We start from the raw sequence: 22,231 nt of genomic DNA on the forward strand, positions 1-22,231 counted from the left end.
GTAATCCACAAACTTACCAATCAGACCACCTACATTTCCTCCAGATCATTTATATCTATATATTACAAATAAAATAGATCCCACAGTAATCCCTACGGAACACCACTAGTCACTGATCTCCATTCCAAAAAACACCCTGATACTGCTATTCTGTATGACCAAGCCTGTTCTGTATCCATCTAGGCAACACACCCTAAATCCTATGAGACTCTACCTTTTGTACCAACCTGCCATGAGGTACCTTATCAAATGCTTTACTAAAGTCCATGAAGACAACATTGACTGCCCTTTCCTCATTAATAATTACTGCACCTAGTCAAAAAAACAATCAGTTTGGTGAGACATGACCTTCCTGGCACAGATTCATGCTGCCTATCACTAACAAGTCTATTCACTTCCAAATGTTAATAAATCATGTCCCTCAGTATCTTCTCCAACAACTTCCCCATCACTGATGTCAGGCTCACCGGCCTGTTATTATCTGGATTATCTCTGTTTCTCTTCTTAAACAAAGGAACAACATTGGCCATAGGTCTTTTAAAACCTCACCTGAAACCAAAGAACATGGAAAGATATCTGTTAAAGCCCTAGCTATTTCCTCCCTTGCCTCCACAGTACCCTGAGATAGACCCCATTTGGCCTTCGGGACTTTAAGGCATCCAACACTTCCTCCTTCATTATGTTGATCTGCCCAAGAGCATTCAAACACCTTTTTCTAACCTGAACGTCCCTCATGTCCCTTTCTTTAATGAACACCAACGTACTCAGCAAGGATCTCATCCATTTCCTCTGGTGCCACTCATAAGCTCTCTCCTTTATCCTTGAGTGAGCTTATGCTTTCCCTGGCTACCCTCTTGCTCCTACTATATGTACAAAATGCCTTGGGATTCTCCTTAACCCTGCTGGCTAATGACATTTCCTAACTCCCCGTTAGAGCTCCTTCTTACTTTTTATTTACTCTTCAAGGACTTTGTCTGTTTTTTTGTCTAGACCTTAGGTATGCTTCCTTTTCTTTGACAAAGCTGATAATTTCCCTGTCAGTTCCTGACTTTTGCTTCTTCCTCTGTCTCGCCTAAACTATTGATAAACTGAAATGTTAAGCTGCCAACCCTGCCCCTCTTACACCATGTCTCTGTGATAGCAAAACCTCATAATTACATGCATTAATCCTAGCTCTACGTTCATCTGTCTACCTTTATAGTTCTTCAATGAAGCAAATATAGTCCGAACCTCCAGTTCCACTGAACTCACTAACGTCTTCCTGACTGCTCTTCTTCTTCGCCATATCAGCCTTGGTCTCAATCTCTGTATTTATTGACTAGCTGCTCTGATTCCCATACCCCTGCCACACTAGTTTAAACCCTCCTGTGTGGCACTATCAAACCTCCTCAATGCAATAAATTCATTAAGAACTCAATTATTGACAGAGTCCCATTAAACAGAGAATCAGAGAATCGTGACAGTGCAAGAGGCTATTTGGCCCATTAGATTAGATTACCTACAGTGTGAAAACAGGCCCTTCGGCCCAACAAGTTCACACTGACTCTACGAAGATCAACCCACCCAGTCCTTCCCTCTGACTAATGCACCGAACACTATGGGCAATTTAACATGGCCAATTCACCTGACCTGCCTATCTTTAGACTGTGGGAGGAAACTGGAGTACCTAGAGGAAATCCACGCAGACATGGGGAGAATGTCCAAACTCCACACAGACAGTTGCCCAAGGTTGGAATTGAACCTGAGACCCTGGTGCTGTGAGGCAGCAATGCTAACCACTGAGCCACCACGTTTAACATAGGAAAATCTTATGTTTATGCTGACTCTCTGTAAAAATAATTCATGTTTCATACCCCCACTTTTTCATCATACAGTAATACAGCATGGAAACAGACTCTTCAGTCCAACCGGGCTTGCCAAACGTAATCCCAAACTAAACTATCCAACCTGCTTGCTCCTGGTCCATATCCCTCCAAACCTTTTCTATTTATGTATCCATCCAAATGACTTTTAAACATTGTAATTGTACCCACACCCACCACTTTCTCAGGAAGTTCTGATCAAGTATCTTTTTTTAATGAAGACCCAATTTATTTTGAAAAACTTGATTGAATCTACCTCCAGCCAATCGTCAGGGAATGTCTCCCAGATCCTAACCACTTGCTATGCAGTACTAGTTTTGCCAAAATCGACAGTTAGAGCCTTGTCTGTTTCAATCCTTCTGCCAAAGATAGCGTTTTTCCCTATTCATTCTGTCCAAATCTGTCATGGTTTTGAACATCTCCAACAAATCTTAACTGACATCTGGATTTTTGATATCAAGGCAGATAGACCAGGCTGACCTGCCTTTGGGGAAAATGCCCCATCACAGTCAAATTTCATTGCCAGCAGTGAGGATAGGGGGCCAAGTATAGGATTAATGTTGAGTACATTGTGTCCAAAAGAAAACTGTAAGGAGGGAAGGCTGAGTGTAGCAGTAGGCTATTTGAAAGGCCAACCCCGGTTCTCTGGAACATGCCTCCGCTGTTTGCTTATATTGTAGATTCTCTTCCTTCCGTGCTGACTCATGCCTCCCCCTAGTCTGAGAGACAAGCCAGGGAACTATAAACCAGTGAGCCTGACCTCAGTGGTGGGCAAGTTGTTGGAGGGAATCCTGAGAGACAGGATGTACATGTTTTTTGGAAAAGCAAGGACTGATTAGGGATAGTCAACATGGTTTTCTGCGTGGGAAATCGTGTCTCACAAACTTGATTGAGTTTTTTGAAGAAATAACAAAGTAGATTGATGAGGACAGAGGAGTAGATGTGATCTATATGGACTTCAGTAAGGCGTTCGACAAGGTACCCCATGGGAGACTGATTAGCAAGGTTAAATCTCATGGAATACAGGGAGAACTAGCCATTTGGATACAGAACTGGTTCGAAGGTAGAAGACAGAGGTTGGTAGTGGAGGGTTGTTTTTTCAGACTAGAGGCTTGTGACCAACGGAGTGCCACAAGGATCGGTGCTGGGTCCTCTACTTTTTGTCATTTACATAAATGATTTGGATGTGAGCATAAGAGGTATAGTTAGTATGTTTGCAGATGACGCCAAAATTGGAGGTGTAGTGGACAGCGAAGGAAGCTACCTCAGATTACAACAAGATCTTTGAGCAGATGGGCCAATGGGCTGAGAAGTGGCAGATGGAGTTTAATTCAGATAAAAGTGAGGTGCTGCATTTTGGGAAAGCAAATTTTAGCAGAACTTATACACTTAATGGTAAGGTCCTGGGAGTGTTGCTAAACAAAGAGATCTTGGAGTGCAAGTTCATAGCTCCTTGAAAGTGGAGTAGCATGTAGATAGGATAGTGGAGGAGGTGATTGGTATGCTTTCCTTTATTGGTCAGAGTATTGAGTACAGGAATTGGGAGGTTATTTTGTGGCTGTACAGAACATTGGTTAGGCCACTGTTGGAATATTGTGTGCAATTCTGGTCTCCTTCCTATCAGAAAGATGTTGTGAAACTTAAAAGGGTTCAGAAAAGATTTACAAGGATGTTGCCAGGGTTGGAGGATTTGAGCTATAGGGAGAGGTTGAATAGGCTGGGGCTGTTTTCCCTGGAGCATCGGAGGCTGAGGGGTGACCTTATAGAGATTAACAAAATTATGAGGGGCATGGATAGGATAAATAGGCAAAGTCTTTTCCCTGGGGTCGGGGAGTCCAGAACTAGAGGGCATAGGTTTAGGGTGAGAGGGGAAAGATATAAAAGAGACCTAAGAGGCAACTTTTTCATGCAAAGGGTGGTACGTTTATGGAATGAGCTGCCAGAGAACGTGGTGGAGGCTGGTACAATTGCAACATTTAAAAGGCATTTGGATGGGTATATGAATAGGAAGGGTTTGGAGGGATATGGGCCAGGTGCTGGCAGGTGGGACTAGATTGGGATGGGATGTCTGATTGGCATGGACAGGTTGGACCGAAGGGTCTGTTTCTATGCTGTGTACATCTGTATGGCTCTATGACTCTAAGCTATGCTGCACACACAAGTATCTTTCTTTGGTCAGGGAACCAGAACTGCATGCAATACATCAGGTACCATCTAGCCAAAATTTTAAGACAGTTTTTTGAAGATGCCATTCACAGGGGAGTGAAGGTGGAGTGGGGGAATCGATGGTTTTTCAGAAGGAGTTTGAAGTCAGTATCACAGTTCGAACACATGAGCTACAAAGTAACACCTTATCAGGGATTGAAGATGGTTACTGGAAAGAAGCTAGAGAATAGGAATAAGTGGATCATTCTCAGGTTGCCAGACTGTGACTAGCAGAGTACCACAACCATCAAGGCATGGACCCCAGCTGTTCATGATCCATGCAAATGATTTGGAGACAGGACTAAATGTAATATCCCAAAGTTTGTGGATGAAGCAAAACTTAGGTAGGAATAGAAGTTGCAAACAAATTCAAAGAGGCTTCAAAGGAATTTGAACAGCCTGTGTACAGGAACAAAATGTGGCAGATGGCATATTATGTGGATCCAATGTGAGGTTATCCATTTTGGTAGAAGGAATTGAGATTTACAAAACATGGTGAGAGATTGGAGAGTGCTAATGTCCAAAGAGAGACAAGTGTCTTTTTTCTTAAGTCACTGAAAGTTAACTTGCAGCTGCAACAAACAATTCAGAAGGTATATGATTTGTTGGCTTTTGTCCAAGCAGATCATTGTGATAGATTTCAGTATTTTCAGTATTACTGACATGAGGCGAACACATTTATAGTTCCCTGCTTTCTCTTTCTCTCCTTTCTTAAATAGTGGGATTCCGTTGTATTGAATATTGTAAAGGCTGAAATAAATAGACTCTGAATTTACAAGGGAGTCTAATGATAGAGAAGAAAGAAATAAAAATAGATGTGAGGCCATAATATGATTGGCCATGATCCTGTCAAATAGTGGAGCAAATAGTGGAGCAACTAAGAATGGGCAATAAATGCTGGCCAGTCAGCGATGCTCAGGCCCCAAGAATGAATATTTTAAAAATTCACTCAAAGTCTGGTGTAATGCCCTGATTTCTCGCCTCTGGAAGGTGAGCTTCACAATTGCTGCCAAACACTAAAGATATTTTATTCATTTCCTCAAAATTAATTTTAATTTTCATGATGAGGTTTCAAATTTGCCGTGTGTTATACGCCCAGCTGGAGTTTGCTTTTACTATGAAAAGAATGATTGTGCTGGGGTGTAACTGGCAGGCAGTGCATCAATGTATTTCCTGGCATTGCAGTTCAAATATAACTTCTGAGCTTAAGAGTAAGGAAAGAAAAAAAGAGAAAGTGAAAGGACCTGCATGCATTTAACTCATTGTTATGTAAGAGATGAAGGGCTTTTGCCCAAAATGTCGATTTTCCTGCTCCTCAGCTGCTGCCTGACCTGCTGTGCTTTTCCAGCACGACTCTAATCTAAACTCTGGTTTCCAGCAACTGCAGTCCTCACTTTTGCCTCCTTGTTATGTATGTCTACAAACTTGGTTAACAGCCAATGGTATTGATTTGAGGGCAATAAACTAAAACTATTTTTAACCAATATTGTCTGCAAAACATTCTGACCACAGCAATGGTGCGCTTGACAAGGGGGATGCTTTAAAGTAAAGTGTGGAAGAAGTTGTTTTCTCCTTGTTGTAGTTTCTGCTTTTAAAACATTTTGTTATAATAGCGACATAACAGCAGATCTCAACAGAGAGCTTTTGGCTCCAGATGTATGTTTATCAACTTTATGTCAATCAGTATTAGTTTTCTATCAGGCTTTATATTAAGCCAGTGCATGTCTCACTACTTGTCGTGTGAAAACTTAAAGGGTGACATCTTCTGTTGTACCGTAATTTGATGATAATTACATTGTCTGCATAGTTTGGACAAGACAGTACACTGAATAATAAATGTTCATTATAATTGTGGAAACAGGTGCAATGGACAAATTTTACTTTTCAATTTTCAGACTTTCTTCAGTTGAAACAGTATAAGTTATCTATACTTCGGTGTCTTGTATGCTTCTATGAAGTTTCCTGTTCTGACAAAATACATAAATTAGGATTTCTTACAGAGTACTTTCTTCTGACATGCTCAAGCTGTCGGCGTTTCCAGTAAGGGATAGTGATCACTTTGTTTTACATATATGTTGACTTTCGAATCTGTATGAAGAGGTATGTGTTCAGCTTATATGCTGAACTTGACAGTAATTGTCAGTGTTGATATGGCAGGTCAGGACAAGAAGAAATTTTCCAGGTGTATCTCAGCTGGAACAGGAATTGAACCTGTGCTGTGGCTGTGGCTGTTTTCCCTGAAGCATGGGAGACTGAGGGTTGACCTTATAGAGGTTTATAAAATCATGAGAGTCATGGATATAGTAATTAGACAAGGTCTTTCCCTGGAGCAGAGGAACCCAGAACTAGAGGGCATATCTTGAGGGTGAGAGGGGAAAAGGTTTAAAAGGGACCTAAGGGGCAACTTTTTCACACAGAAGGTGGTGCATGCATGGAGTGAGCTGCCAGAGGATGTGGTGGAGGCTGGCACAATTGCAACATTAAAAGGCATCTGGATAGAAAGGTTTGGAAGGGATATGGGCCAAGTGCTAGCAAACAGGAATGGTTAGGTTAGGATATCTGGTCAGCATGGATGAGTTGAACCAAAGGGTCTGTTTCCATACTGTACATCTCTATGACTCTATAATTTCATATTATTTTAAACTACAAGCTAGCCATATAATGCCATGAGCTAATTCACCAATAAACAATGGTATACTGTCTTAGCATATTAAAACACAGATGCTGCTGTGGAATTCCTCTGAAAATATGAGCACATGGCCTTCAATCTGTCACCTTGGCACTTTGATGTCTATTAACCACCCGTTCCGCAGAAAGAATAACAAAAATCCTTTCAACACAGGTACAAAATAGGCTCAGTTTTAATACTTGACATATTTTAACAAAAGTAAATAACATGTATCACAAGAACAAAGACGCCTAGAGTTTATTTATCAAGTATTTAAAAGGTTTACAAAAAAAATCATTTTTAATGCATAAAATTCTCTTTTTTTTCTCTGCAAAGATAACGTTTTCTGAAAAAAAAGTGCTGCAGAGTAGAAGTACTACTGATGTGTTTTGCTTCCATCATGAGCTGGAGATTGTAACTTCCTCTGTTATTTTTCAGAATTACGGATCAATAATGATGCCACAAGTTGCCTGTCGGTCAGAACAAAACTGCACAATGAAAGGTGTCAGGTATGTGCCATTCATATGCCTTAACCAAATGCTTCATTCAGCTTGTCTGAAAGTTAAGTGGAGTGGAACATGGATTTGTCTTCTACACAGAGCTGTTGTATGCAAGTCATATAATGTTACTTTGTGTTGCACATGTACTTTCTGCTCTGTACCATTCACTCTTGTTAAACAACAAACTAAATATATTTAACCAGGCCAGACAGAAATTTCCTATAATTGTGGTGTTAGTGCCTCCATCTGATTTAAGTAAAAAATGAGGTCTGCAGATGCTGGAGATCACAGCTGCAAATGTGTTGCTGGTCAAAGCACAGCAGGTCAGGCAGCATCTCAGGAATAGAGAATTCGACGTTTCGAGCATAAGCCCTTCATTCCTGATGAAGGGCTTATGCTCGAAACGTCGAATTCTCTATTCCTGAGATGCTGCCTGACCTGCTGTGCTTTGACCAGCAACACATTTGCAGCTCCATCTGATTTAACCTTGCCAATAATTGAATGTTATATTCCTATGTGAATCCAAGAGTTATCAAGCAAAATACAGAAGAATGTGAAGAAGCAAGGTTGGAGGGGAACTTCATTGTATGGAAGTTGAAATATCTGTTCCTGAAAATGGAATATAAGTTGGGAAATACTCTGGCAGCAGTTTAAAGGTGCATTTTGGATCCTGAATCCAAGCAGCAGGAAACTATTCATAACGTATAATTCATGTCAGGCACAATCATTAAAATATGCTCACCAGGTTAAATTGTACCTTTGTTTTACTATATTCTTCGTAATAGATTCCAGTGCTTCGCCTGCTACTGCATCAAGTCACCTCAGCTAAAACAGAGTCATTGGGAATCAGGGGGATAACTGTCCACTGTTGGAGTCATATCTGTCACAAAAGAAGATAGCTGTTGTTGGAGCTGAGTCATCTAAGTCCCAGGCCATCTCTGCAGGGATAGTGTCCTAGGGATCAGTGTTCTATTTCAGTTATATCTTTTATCTTTTATATTCTTAAACTTTTCAACTAATGAATAAATCTTTCATCATCAGTAAAATGATGGAAGGCGTCATCAGCAGTGCTATCAAGCAGCAGCTGCTCAGCAATAACCTGCTCAGTAATGCCCAGTTTGGGTTCTGGCAGGGCCACTCAGCTCCTGACCTCATTACAGCCTTGGTTAAAACATGGACAGTTCAAACAACTGAATTCCAGAGGTGTGGTGAGTGTAATAGCCCTTAACGTCAAGGCCACATTGAGTATGAATCAAGGAGCCCTCTTAAAACTGGAATCAGTTGGTATCGGGGCAAGCTCTCCACTGGTTGGAGTTATACCTGCCACACAGGAGGATAATTGCAATTGATGGAGGTCAATCGTCTCAGATTCAGAACATCTCTGCAGTAGTTCTTCAGAGTAGTATCATAGGCACAATCATCTTCGGCTGTTTCAATAATGATCTTCCTTCTATCATAAGGTAGAAGTGAGGGTGTTTGCCAATGATTGCACAGTATTTAGATCCATTCATGATTCCTCTGATACTGTAGTAGTCCATGTTTAAATGCTGCCTGGCTTGCTGTGTCTTTCTAGACTCCTGCTTTCTTGGTTTGGTTTCCAGCATCTGCAGTTTTTTTTGTCAATATCCAGGTTTGGGCTGACAGGGGCAAGTAATACTCACATCACAATGAATGCCAGAAAATTACCATGTTCAATAAAAGACAATCTAACCACTGCCCCTTGACATTCAATGAGGTTACCATCACTGTACTCTCCATCAGCAACATCCTGGGGATTACCATTGACCTGAAACGTAATGGGACTCACCACAAAAACACAACCACTACAAGAGCAAGTCAGAAGCTATGATTATTGTGACTCCTAAACACAAGGTTGCTATCCTTCACTATAAGGCAACATTATAAGGCTCTTCCTTTGATTGAACATTACCTTTCATTCCTCTAAGAGAAAGTGAGGACTGCAGATGCTGGAGTACCAGAGTTGAAAAATGTGGTGCTGGAAAAACACAGCAGGCTAGGCAGCATCCGAGGAGCAAGAGAATTGACATTTCGGGCATAAGTCCTTCTTCAGGCCCTTCTCAGAGTGATTTCCTGAAGAAGGGCTAATGCGCGAAATGTCGATTCTCTTTCATTCCTCTAGTTAGCTTTGCTTGGATAATTCTCTTCAATGAATCTGACCCTTAGAGTAATATATATTCATTGCAAATTCTTTCTTTAAGTGCTTGTCATTGCTTGTCGACAATCTTATCTTTTTATTTAGTTTTTCCTTCTACCTTTGTGCTGTTCTCTTTCAATCTAGGAGGTCTGAGTGGATTTAACCCATCTTGGTGACAGCTGCAAATTCAGTTCCTCTGCTTCTGTTATTTCTCACCTCAAAAAATGTGCTTCTCCTGCGAGGTGGATTAGTTCTCACAGTGAAACTCCTGTGTGAGAGAGTAATAGCCTTTGAATATCAGCCGAAAGTGTCAAGCTATGGGCTCATTTCAGGCTTTCTGCCAAACATCTGTGCAATTTAATTTTTTTTTATTTTTGTTACTTTGTCTGAATTGAACATCTTCAGAACAAGTAACTGATTCTTCCAATTTTTGTGTGTGATATTGACTGCTTCTTTTGTTCTGATTGTGCATAGGAGTCCAGACACAGCTGCACAATAGAAGAGGATTCAGAAGGAGACAATGATTCAGAAGAATTTTATTATGTGGGTCAGGTAAACAGGCTTCCTGTTATTCATTGCTCACTAGTGGGATATCCAGGGATTTATGAAAGAAGTGGTGTGCACACTAAATGTGTGGAAATTCTTACGTCTTATCTGATGCACAGGAATTGGAGCTGGTATTTTCTTAAAGACTAGCTTATAAACACAAGAAAGCAAAAAAAAACAGTTTAATGTCTTACAGTCATAATGAGTAAGAACCAAAATGGAGAACTGAAAGTAGATTCCAGCCAATGATTGACAGAACCCAGCTTAATATATTTCACTTGTTTGGTTTACTCTCAAGCGGCCTGTTTGCTAAGCTGTCTATGTGGTTAGTGAGTAGATCAGATCAACACCAACAGCGGGGAAAATGAGAACTGCAGATGCTGGAGATCAGAGTTGAGAGCGTGGTGCTGTAAAAGCACAGCAGGTCAGGCAGCATCCAAGCAACAGGAGAGTTGACATTTCGGGGAAGACCCCTTCATCAGGAATGGCTTAACATCAACAGCACAGAGTTCAATTCCTGTACCTTTGAGATAGGTTCAGGGTGTGCCTCCTTGCCCTACCCATAGTAAAAATGCAAACAAAATACAAAGTTACACAAATAATTGCCAATCACCTGTCTTCAGGCAGAGGACATAAAGGAAAATATGAATCTTTCGGTGGTTTTGGTATTTTATATTTAAATGTGCGACCTTAAAGCAAAGACATACGCTGACTGCTTTCAAAAAGGCAAGTCACTGTCTCTTTGAACATTAGGCAGGTAATGGTGAATGATTCAAGTAACATTGTCAGTTATTACATGACGTGCTTATATTAAGTCCAAGGATAGGATCAGTCATGATGCTCTGTTGGAGTTGTCATCCATCTACAAAATACTGTATCTGAATCTAACATTGTTTACTTCATTTACAACATTGTCTCAAATCTAATCTCAAATCTAATAATTTATTTAAAATGTTCTAACATGATTCAATAATAAAAAAAATGACCTACAATTAAAAACAACTGCAAAATTGAAATGATGGTTTACCAAATTTGACTTGGTTAAATACTAAAATATTAATGGTGTTGAATAAAATATCGAGATGATGATTTATGAAATGTTACACAAAAATATAGAAATAATCAGTCATCCTATACAACATGTAATGGTAAAATAATCACTTTTAAAATGAATTGCCATGAATTTGAAAAGGACAGTGATAAATTCAAAATTAAACTTCTGTTTAGTCTGAATGAATAAATAGATACTCACTATTGCTGAAAAATGATATGTTTTGTCAAAGTTTTAGTCTAGCACTCATCACGACAATTCACATTAATACAAATTCACACTGTATCAGAGGAGAGTGCTAATTGGTTGGCAAGTTGTCTCTATTGCTATGTCTTGATTAATAAGCTCAGTCTCAGGACATCATTACATTAGCTCCTAAGGATAGTGTGCTAAGGCCAATCATCTTCAGCTGTTTCTATCATAAGATTTGAAGTGGAGATATTCACTGATGATTGCACAATGTTCCATAGCATTTTTGACTCCTCGGTTACTGAAGCAAATAGAGTCCATATACAGCAAAACTGACCAACATTCACAGTTCACCTGTTAAGCAGCTACTGATGTGCACGTGCCAAGGAATGACTCTCTCTAACTAGAGAGATAACCTAACCATCTCCCCTTGAAAGTCAATGGTATTACCATCACTGAATTCCTCATTATCAACCATCCTAAAAGCTACCATTGACTAGAAGCTCAATAGGATGATCCAATCATTTTTATTCATGGGATGAGAGTGTAATTGATTTCGCCAGCATTTATTGTCCGGAGGACAATTAAAGTCAATCATATGGCTGTGGACTTGGAGTCACATGTAAACACCAGGTAAAGATGGCAGTTTGCTTCTCCAAAGGACACTAGTGAACCAGATGGGGTTTTCCGATGATCGACAATGGATTCATGGTCATCATTAGACTTATAATTCCAGATTTTTATTGAATTCAAATTCCACCTTCTGCTATGACGAGGTTCAAAACATGGTCCTCAGAACATTACCTGGCTCTCAGGGTTAACAGTCCAGTGATAATACCATAGATCATTGCCTTCCTCAATAATGTGAATAAGGTGGCAACAAGTGCAAGTCAGATGCTGGGAATTCTGAGGCGGGTAATTCACCTCCTGGCTCCCTAAAATCTATCCATCATCTAAAAGTTACCAGTCATGAATATAATGGGATATTCTCCAATTGCCTGGTTCAGTGCATCCCCAAACATATTCAAGAAATTTGAGACTATCCAGGACAAAGCTTGATTGGCACCCCATCCAACAATTCAAACAATTCACCCTCCACTACTGATATACACTGCTGCCATTGTATGTTATCTACAAGATGCATTGCAGCAACTCACCAAAACTTCATCAAATGCATATGTCTTGAAATGCATAAAAGTGGATAAATCCCCAGGACTTAGTCAGGTGTACCCTAGAACTCTGTGGGAAGCTAGGGAAGTGATTGCTGGGCCTCTTACTGAGATATTTGTATCATCAATAGTCACATATGAGGTGCCGGAAGACTGGAGGTTGGCAAACGTGGTGCCACTGTTTAAGAAAGATGGTAAGGACAAGCTATGGAACTATAGATCAGTGAGCCTGATGTCGGTGGTGGGCAAGTTGTTGGAGGGAATCCTGAGGTACAGGATGTTCATGTATTTGGAAAGTCAAGGACTAATTAGGAATAGTCAACGTGGTTTTGTGTGTGGGAAATCATGTCTCACAAACTTGATTGAGTTTTTTGAAGAAGTAACAAAGAGGATTGATGAGCGCAGTGTGGTGGACTTCAGTAAGGCATTCGACAAGGTTCCCCATGGGAGACTGGTTAGCACGGTTAGATCTCATGGAATACAGGGTGAACTAGCCATTTGGATACAGAGCTGGCTCAAAGGTAGAAGACAGAGGGTGGTGGTGAAGGGTTGTTTTTCAGACTGGAGGCCTGTGACCAGTGGAGTGCCGCATGGGTTGTTGCTGAGTCCACTACTTTTCATCATTTATATAAATCATTTGAATGTGAGCATAAAAGAGGTATAGTTAGTAAGTTTGCGGATGACACCAAAATTGGAGGTGAAGTGGACAGCGAAAGGAAGTTGATCAAATGGGCCAATGGGCTGAGAAGTGGCACATGGAGCTTAATTTAGATAAATGTGAGGTGCTGCATTTTGGGAAAGAAAATCTTAGCAGGAGTTATACACTTAATGGTAAGGTCCTAGGGAAGGTTGCTGAACAAAGAGACCTTGGAGTGCAGGTTCATACCTCTTGAAAGTGGAGTCGCAGGGAGATAGGATAGTGAAGAAATCATTTGGTATGCCTTCTTTATTGGTCAGAGTATTGAGTACAGGAGTTGGGAGGTCATGTTATGGCTGTACAGGACATTGGTTAGGCCACTGTTGGAATATTGCATGCAATATTCAGGGATCAGTGCTGGGGCCACTGTTGTTTGTGATATACATAAACGATCTGGAAGAGGGCATTGTTGGTATGATCAGCAAGTTTGCAGATGACACGAAGATTGGTGGAATAGCAGAAAGCATAAGGGACTGTCAAAGAATACAGGAGAATGTAGATAGATGGGAGAGTTGGGCGGAGAAGTGGCAGATGGAGTTCAATCCAGCCAAATGTGAGGTGATGCATTTCGGCAAGTCTAGTTCTAGAGCGAATTATACAGTGAGCGCAAGTGAACTTGGGAAAAGTTGATGGGCAGAGAGAACTGGGAGTGCAGGTCCATTGTATCCTGAAGGTAGCTGCACAGGTGGATAGAGTGGTCAAGAAGGCATATGGTATGCTTGCCTTCATTGCACGGGGTATTGAGTATAAGATCGGGCAGGTTATGTTAAAATTGTACAAAACATTGGTTCAGCCACATTTAGAATACTGTGTACAATTCTGGTTGCCATATTACCAAAAGGATCTGGACGCTTTGGAGAGGGTGCAGAGAAGGTTTACGAGGATGTTGCCTGGTATGGAAGATGTTAGCTATGAAGAGAGGTTGAGTAGGTTAGGTTTGTTTTCATTAGGAAAAAGGAGATTGAGGGGGGACTTGATTGAGGTTTTCAAAATCATGAAGGGTATAGACAGGATAGATAGCAATAAGCTTTCTCCCAGGGTGAAGGATCCAATAACGAGAGGTCACGCTTTCAAGTTGAGAGGTGAAAAGTTTAAGGGGGATACACGCGGCAAGTACTTTACACAGAGGGTGGTAGGTGTCTGGAATGCATTGCCAGCAGAGGTAGTAGATTCATTTAAGAATCGCCTGGACAGATGCAGGTGGGCAGCAGAGGGATACAGATGATTAGAAATTGGGCGACAGGTTTAGACAGTAGATTTGGATTGGCTCACACTTGGAGGGCCAAAGGGCCTATTCTTGGGCTGTAAATTTTCTTTGTTCTTTGTTCAGTTCTGGTCTCCTTCCTATCGGGAAGATGTTGTGAAACTTGAAAGGGTTCAGAAAAGATTTCTAGGGATGTTGCCAGGGTTGGAGGTTTTGAGCTATAGGGAGAGATTGAATAGGCTGGGGTTATTTTCCCTGGAGTGCCAGAGCTGAGGGATGACGTTATAGAGGTTTACAAATGCATGAGGGGTATGAATAGGATAAATAGACAAAGTCTTTTCCCTGGAGTCAGGGAGTCCAGAACTAGAGGGCATAGGTTTAGGGTGAGAGGGGAAAGGTATAGAAGAGACCTAAGGGGTAACCTTTTTACGCAGAGGGTGGTACGTGTATGGAATGATCTGCTAGAGGAAGTGGTGGAGGCTAGTACAATTGCAACATTTAAGAGGCATTTGGATGGGTATATGAATAGGAAGAGTTTGGAGGGATATGGGCCAAGTGCTGGCAGGTGGGACTAGATTGGGTTGAGATACTAGGTTGGCATGGACAGGTTGGACTGAAGCATCTCTTTCCGTGCTATACATCTCTATGACTCTAAATGCAGTTTCATTTATCAGTCCTACCTTGTTCTCTGCTTTGTTTTTACCTGCACTGACTGTTTGACTCGCTTCTTTTCTCAACTATACCCATCTCAGATTGATCTCTTTCCTCAGTATCTCCCTGGGTCCCACCCCCCTCCATACTAATTTAAATCCTCCTGAGCTGCTCTAGCAAATCTACCTGCCAGTATATTAGTCCCCTTCCAATTTAGGTGCATTCCATCCTTCTTGTTCAGGTCACTTCTGCCCCAAAGAGATTTCAATGATTCAAAAATGTGAATCCTTCTCCCATACACCAGCTCCTCAGCCATGCCTTCATCTGCTCTATCATCCTATTCCTATCCTCACTAGCTCATAGCACCGGAAATAATCCAGATATTACTACTCTCGAGGACATCCTTTTTAAATTCCTGCCTCACTTCCTATATTCTCACTTCAGAATCTCATCCTTTCCCTTCCTGTGTCGTTGGTACTAATGCATACAATGACCTCTTACTGGTCCCTCCCCTTTGAGGACATTCTGCATCCTCTCTGAGACATCCTGGCACTAGAGAGGCAACACACCATTCTGATTTTTCACTGCTGGCCACAGAAGCATCTGCCTGTGCCCCTGACTAGAGAGTTCCCTAACACAATCGATTGCTTGGAACCCAATGTATCCCTCATTACATGAGAGCCAGTCTTGATACCAGAAACTTGGCTGTTCATATTACATTCCCCTGAAAGTCCATCACCCCCTACATTTTCCGAAACAGCTTACCTGTTGAAAATAGGGATAACCACTAAAGACTCATGTACTACCCACCTACCTCTCTTCCATTTCTTGGAGTTAACCCATCTACCTGACTGTATCTGCGGTTTTTGTCCCTTCTTATAACTGCCATCCATCACACCCTCAGGTCATTGCCTCTAACTGTTGCTCCAACCAATCCATTCAATATGATGGAATTCACAACCAACAACATTTATTGCAGATATAATCCTCATTTATCCTTAAACTCTCCTGAAGCTCCCACATCCAACAAGAAGAGCATATCACATTTAGCTCCTTCCAATCTACAGACCTAGAAAATAGCACTGTCTTATTGCTCTACAAACACTGCTCCAGGCTAACTTAATACTTAAGGCTTACATTTTTAAAATTTAATAAAGAGACAGATCCCAATAAAAATATATAATCAAGAAAGAACCCACTCTACTCACTATTGTAGATTTACAGCAAGGCTTTCCTTAAAAATATTTACTTACTTGTCTCTGTGCTGTGACTTCTCCCAAACAGGTTTCTCCAAGGTCAGTTGTGAATTCCGCTGTTTGTTAAGTTTTCCACTGACACACTCCGATGTCTGGCCATACATGAGTTTAAACAGCAAAGGCTGTAACTGCACAGATTCACTGCTGTGTCATTTGGCAGTGTGGGTTTTCTCTCTCTCTCTCTCTCTGTCTCCCTTATAGACCATGTGCTTATTGCCTTTGTCTGTCTGTCTCCCTTTTAGAAGTGCTGTAGTTTTGACTTCTAGTTTCAAAGTTCCAAAACAATGCAACAGTTTATAAAACAGTAATTGCTGCTCCTGGAATTTGAGGAAGTCACCTCCAGCACCTAAAATACCTCTAAAAAGGAGTAGCCTGTTACCACCAAAAAATGTTCCCGTCCTCCATCTTGGATTACCAATCTTTATGGAAACTCAACCTCCCCACTGTCTTATTAATCATCCTCAATGCCAGACCCCTTTCATTAGGATTCATTAGCGATCTACTCACAACTGAACCAACGTAGTGTACAAAATCCCATGCAAGGACTGCACGAAACACTACATAGGACAAACAGGAAGACAGCTAACGATCCGCATCCATGAACATCAACTAGCCACGAAATGACATGACCAGCTATCCTTAGTAGCCACACACTCAGATGACAAGCAACATGAGTTTGACTGGGACAACACTACTGTTATAGGACAAGTGAAACAGAGAACAGCCAGGGAATTCCTAGAGGCATGTCACTCATCCACAGATTCAATCAATAAGCACATCGACCTGGACCCAATATACCGGCTACTGCAGCGGACAGCTGGAACTGACAACCGGAAGTGGCAGATACAAATCACTATAAATGCCGGAGGAAAGATCACAGAAGCGCTTCACAGGAGGCTCTCAAGCACTGAGGATGTCACCTAGACAGGGGACGAAACGTCTGCAACGCAAATTCCCAGCTGGTCTTGAGATTATTCCCTTCAGCTTTGAGTAGAATACCAATCTAAATTACATCCCTTCTTTTAGCACTGCCAACTGACTCTCCCACTTTGAGCGTTCTACACACTCTGTCATCCCCAGCTACTTCCTTCAGTTAGGTTGTCTGCAAACATGGAATGCTAATTTAATGATTCCACTGAGATAATAAGAGAGGTTCAAAGATATTTCCTCACACGCATGCAGTGCCTTCTCATTGGAATTATTAAATTAGACACTGTATGAAAAGGGGAGTGAAATGAGGTTACTTTTGAATTGCTATCATCAAGAATCACCACTAGGTGAGATGACTGTCCTCTCTACTCCTATTGTTCTGTAGTTTTGTATGTGTTTCGGACTTGTGTTAATCATTTTCCTTTACCCAGCATGTAGCTTGACGTAGAGGAACTGACACAGTGATGCAAATTTTATCCAGCGCCTTGCAAAGCTGAGACATTCTCAGTTACCCCCAAGTGTGCACTCACAGGGTCTGACACTGAGATTACAAGTTGCTTAATACCACAGGGTGCATCATACTCAATTATCTGATTGCATGCAAATGAAAAACATCATTAAAGTGAAATATTTCACTGTAAATATGTTAGAAATTATATTAACAAAATAAACAGCAGAATTACACTGAAATGCACCTTTGTTTAATTTGGGACATCATATTTCGATAAAACTGCAATTAATATTTACAGAAGTGTAAACATATTCTTCATTCTGTTTCCTTCCCACTTGAGACTAATATTGGACATTAGATCTTTAATAAAGTTTCCAGTTAACCTTTAATTTCAATTTTAAAAGCTCCATTTTCAGATGTGTCTTCTATCAAGTTAACATGAGTCATTGTATATTGCTTATGTTTGGTTGATGTGACAATGAAAAGTGATGTTAAAAAAGTGTTATGAAAATTGAAAGAATCAATGGTGGTAAAGCAGAGATCAAGATAAATAGTTAACAGCTGGAGCAGTTATCACCCATTTAAGTAGCTGTGAACCATCCAGTCAATAGATGGTACTTTCTCAGAGGAACTGGAGTTGGAATAACAAAGAGAGTATTGTCCAAAGAGAAGGAATTCCTCATCATAGGAATAAGTAGAGATTTAAAGAAGAGAAAAATTGAGACTGTGAATTAGTGTCTGTTCTATGGTGCTCAAACTTGAAACTTGAGAAGCCCAAAAAGTTGTCAAATGTGGTTCTGGAGAAGGATGGAGTGGGTCAGTTGGAGAGAGTACAAGAGCAATTTAAAAGTTTTCAGGATGGTGGAACAGTAAATATCATTAAGGGAAAGCAACTAGTTTAGATTGATCATTTTCTAAGAGATTAGAGTGAGTTAATTGAAAGAAACATGAACTTGAAACTTAAAATGCCAGGCTCCGATGAGCAATTGAAGAAAACGCAAGACACCATGGAGTAGAGGAATCATTGGTGCTTTTAGTCAAAGAGCTAAACACATTCGACAAGGAGTGGAGAGAATGCAACTCCTGAGTTAACAGTTTGGACCTTTAATGCCATCCCTGTGGCGGTCTTACATTCGAGAAGGTTCTTTAGAGCAACTGATGGTACTGCTGTAATGAAAAAACCTTGTGTCTGTATGTGTGAAGAGGTGGCTGGCAGTTGACGTGTGAGAGATTAAACAGGGAACTGGTGTGAATTGGCAAGCAGTAGAGACAGAATGGAACTGAGATAAGCATGAACCATATGTTTGGGTGTAAGTAATAGACTGGAAAGAATTAATTAAAAATGTGAAATTATGTGCTCAAGAATATTTAGGTATTATGATATAGTAATACTGCTGTAAAGAGAGATTTATTGAAAAGGACAGCCAGACATTATAGTTCTGGAAAAAATGTAATACATTAACTCTGTTTCTCGCAACACAAATGCTGCCAGTCCTGCTAGGTTTCTCCAGCACTTTCTGTTTTTAATACTGACAGACATATTGAGGTTTGAATCAATTAACTGGCTGATGTCATCTGACACAATTATTACCGATGGATGAAGAATATGTTTACATTTCTGTAAATGTTCAGTGCACTTTTATCAAAATATTAAGCTGTATCCCAACAATTGGTGCTGCAACACTAACAGAAAGATGAAGAATGGAACTTTATCAGCTCTGAGAGCTCATGTTTTTCCACTGGAGATTTGCAACCAATTTATATAATTTATATAAGTAAAGGACCTATTAAAGCCTGCAGCAACAGTCCCAAAGGCATTTGAAGCTAAAAGTCCCATCGTCCTGAGAGGAAGTTTCAGATGGGTAAAGCCACTCCTGAAGTTCCAGCTATAATCAGGATGCCTGTATGCAGTGAACCCTTCCCAGTAACTGGAATAATAATGTTGCGCTATTTGGACACTGGTGAGCATTAAGTGTGGTTTTAAACATAGTGACTGTGCTGATGAGTTAGAAGCAGTATCCATCCATACCTTCAACACACAATCAGTTCATCAGAGTTCTGCCTGTGCTTGATATCAAAACTAATATTGCTGCTCAAATTCTGTTACTGTTGAAATAAGATACTTACTGAGGTTGTAATGAAATATCAAGCAATGATATTTCAGTATTAATGGAAACGTGTTAATTCATAGCAATGATTTCATTAGTATATGGTAAAACTGCCACCATTCACCAGCATTAATTTTCATGCACACAATTGCACAAAAATCTAGAAGTTGAGGTCAATTATTCTAGAATTATTCAGAAGACGAGCTATTAAGGTAGCTTCAGAGAATAATCAGTGAAAATCTGTAAAATGGAAACTTTTGCTTTTATTAGATTCCCTACAGTATGGAAACAGGCCATTGGCCCAACAATTCTACTCCAACTGTCCAAAGAGTAGCCTACCTAGACCCATTCCCTTATATTTACCCTTGACTAATGCAACTAACACTATGGGCAATTTTGCATGGCCAATTCACCTGGCAAGCACATCTTTAGATTGCGGGAGGAAACCAGAGCACCCAGAGGAAACCCACAGAGACACTGGGAGCATGTGCAAATTCCACATAGACAGTCATCTGAGGCTGAAATTGAACCCGGGTGAGGCAGCAGTGCTAACCACTGAGCCACTGTGCCACCCAAAAATGGTAGTCTCGTCATGAAAACCCTTGAAAATGTTATGCCTGGTTGAATCTGGCACAATGTTACCAGAGCCTGATGACAATGATCTGGACCAGATGGAGGGGTGGGGGAGGGGGGGGGGGGTCAAAGTCTGCACTTGCTGGCAATGAGACAGTATCTACAATACTACTTAAGCATTGACTCCAAATCGGCCAGATCTAGATGCATCATCCATATAAGGATAATGGATGAGGTGTGAATGCTGCCACGCCTATCTGGGAGAAGGTGGTACTGCTGAGGCAGGTCTCAGGTTGAGAGGGTGCCTCAGTTTTGTGGTAATCTGTGACTGGCAAGTTAGTCGGATGAGAGATGAAGAAGTCCTTTATCAGAGACAGATGTTTGCACTTTTAAGGTAATTGAGGTGGCACGATGGTTCAGTGGTTAGCACCGCTGCCTCACTGCACCAGGGAGTTTAGTTCCAGCCTTGGTAGCTGTCTCTGTGGTGTTTGCACATTCTTCCGATCTCTGTGTGGATTTCCACCGGGTACTCTGGTTTTGCCCCACAGTCCAAAGATACATAGGTTAGTTGTATTGACCATGCTAAGTTGCCCTGCAGTGTTCAGGGATGTGCAGCCGAGACGAATTAGTCATGGTAAATGTAGGGTCACAGGATGGGTGGGGGATCTGGCTCTGGGTGGGCTGCTTTTCAGAAGGTCAGTTTGAACATCCTCTTTTTGCACTGTAGGGATTCTATTCTGTAGATTGGTTTGAGCATTGATGAATTGGAACAGGCTTTAGGAGGCTTGCTGTCCTGTTTTAACCATAATATTGTTTTCAGCTTGAATCCACAAGTAGACACTGTGCTTCTACTGTTAGCTACAAGGGCAATGTTCAGCCCTGCATGCTTTAAGGGTACTTCATTATGGCCCTTTTAGCCCCAGGTACCAACCCATGAATTTGCTGCTAAGATGTGTTGACAGTTCTGAACAAATATTCTCTTCTGCATTTTATTCTGCCTCACATATGCTTCCCTTAAGCACTGGCATTGAAATCAGTTCACATGGGGTTTATTGTCAGAACATTCATTGTGATAATTTTGTGGTTGGCTTAAAATGACATTGGCAGACAAGTTGCACTTGCTTCTGAGTTTCCCAAATGCTTACAACCGCATGCACCCAAACCCTTCCACCATAGCTTCATTGCCAACATATTAGGAAATTGATCCACTTCTGTCTTTTGCATTACCAATATTTGAGGCCTGATGTCATTGGTTGCAATGTACGTTTTTAATGGGCTTTTCTAACTTTCATGCTCAAAATACTTTGAAAACTACAATGGCCAACAATCCCCCATGAAAATTTGGTTCTCATTTAATGATTCCAAGGAGACAGGTAGACTGTAAATGGCATTGGTTAGTGAGAGCTGCTTGTCTTCAGGAACAGCACTACCTATTACCCAGGTAGGCTAGTGCACTGCAGTCTTTGGGCTGATTAGAGGAGATTTGCTTGAAGAGGCCTTGTCTGATTTAGGTGTATAACCTTAAGCTTTCAACTTTTCCCAGCAAAAGAAGAGCCTCTCAAGTTTCAGGGTTGAATAAACACATGCAGTGATAGACACATCCACAGCTTGAACCCAGTAGGTGACTATGCATCATGGAGCTAGATTGTTTCACAATGAATTGAGCATTTTGGCCTCAGTAGATGAGAATATGACAATGTTTTCCATTATGCATCGTATCGTGAGGCTGTGCCTGAGGCACGGATCATCATAATATGCAAAGAACAAGCTGTAAGGTTTTGTGAAAGCTTTGCATAGACGAGGAGTACAATATGTGGACTAATTGCACTTTTAGATAAGCAATCTTGGGCTGTATATGTAGATCATAGACCATGTGATATATACTTGTCTTTAGCTTAGAGCTTTGAGTACCAGGGTGCCATTTTTTGAGCAACCAAAGTGGCATTAATAATATGTAAACGGTTCAATAGACCGACAAGCCATTGCCACTATTGAAAGATCCTTCCCTTGGACAGG

At 40.9% G+C, this 22,231-nt stretch overlaps 1 protein-coding gene across 2 annotated transcripts in view; it reads left to right on the forward strand.

Annotated features, from left to right (window-relative positions):
• The window catches only part of parp8 (poly (ADP-ribose) polymerase family, member 8), a 370,564-nt gene that overhangs the window by 158,625 nt on the left and 189,708 nt on the right, over window positions 1-22,231 (forward strand). For both annotated transcript variants that reach the window (XM_060829923.1, XM_060829934.1), the window contains exons 5-6: window positions 7,174-7,244; window positions 9,865-9,942. In XM_060829923.1, coding sequence (XP_060685906.1) covers window positions 7,174-7,244; window positions 9,865-9,942 — 149 coding nt within the window. The remainder of the gene's footprint in view (window positions 1-7,173; window positions 7,245-9,864; window positions 9,943-22,231) is intronic.

The sequence above is a fragment of the Hemiscyllium ocellatum genome, chromosome 1, assembly GCF_020745735.1.
Source record: "Hemiscyllium ocellatum isolate sHemOce1 chromosome 1, sHemOce1.pat.X.cur, whole genome shotgun sequence".
Classification (NCBI taxonomy): Eukaryota; Metazoa; Chordata; class Chondrichthyes; order Orectolobiformes; family Hemiscylliidae; genus Hemiscyllium; species Hemiscyllium ocellatum.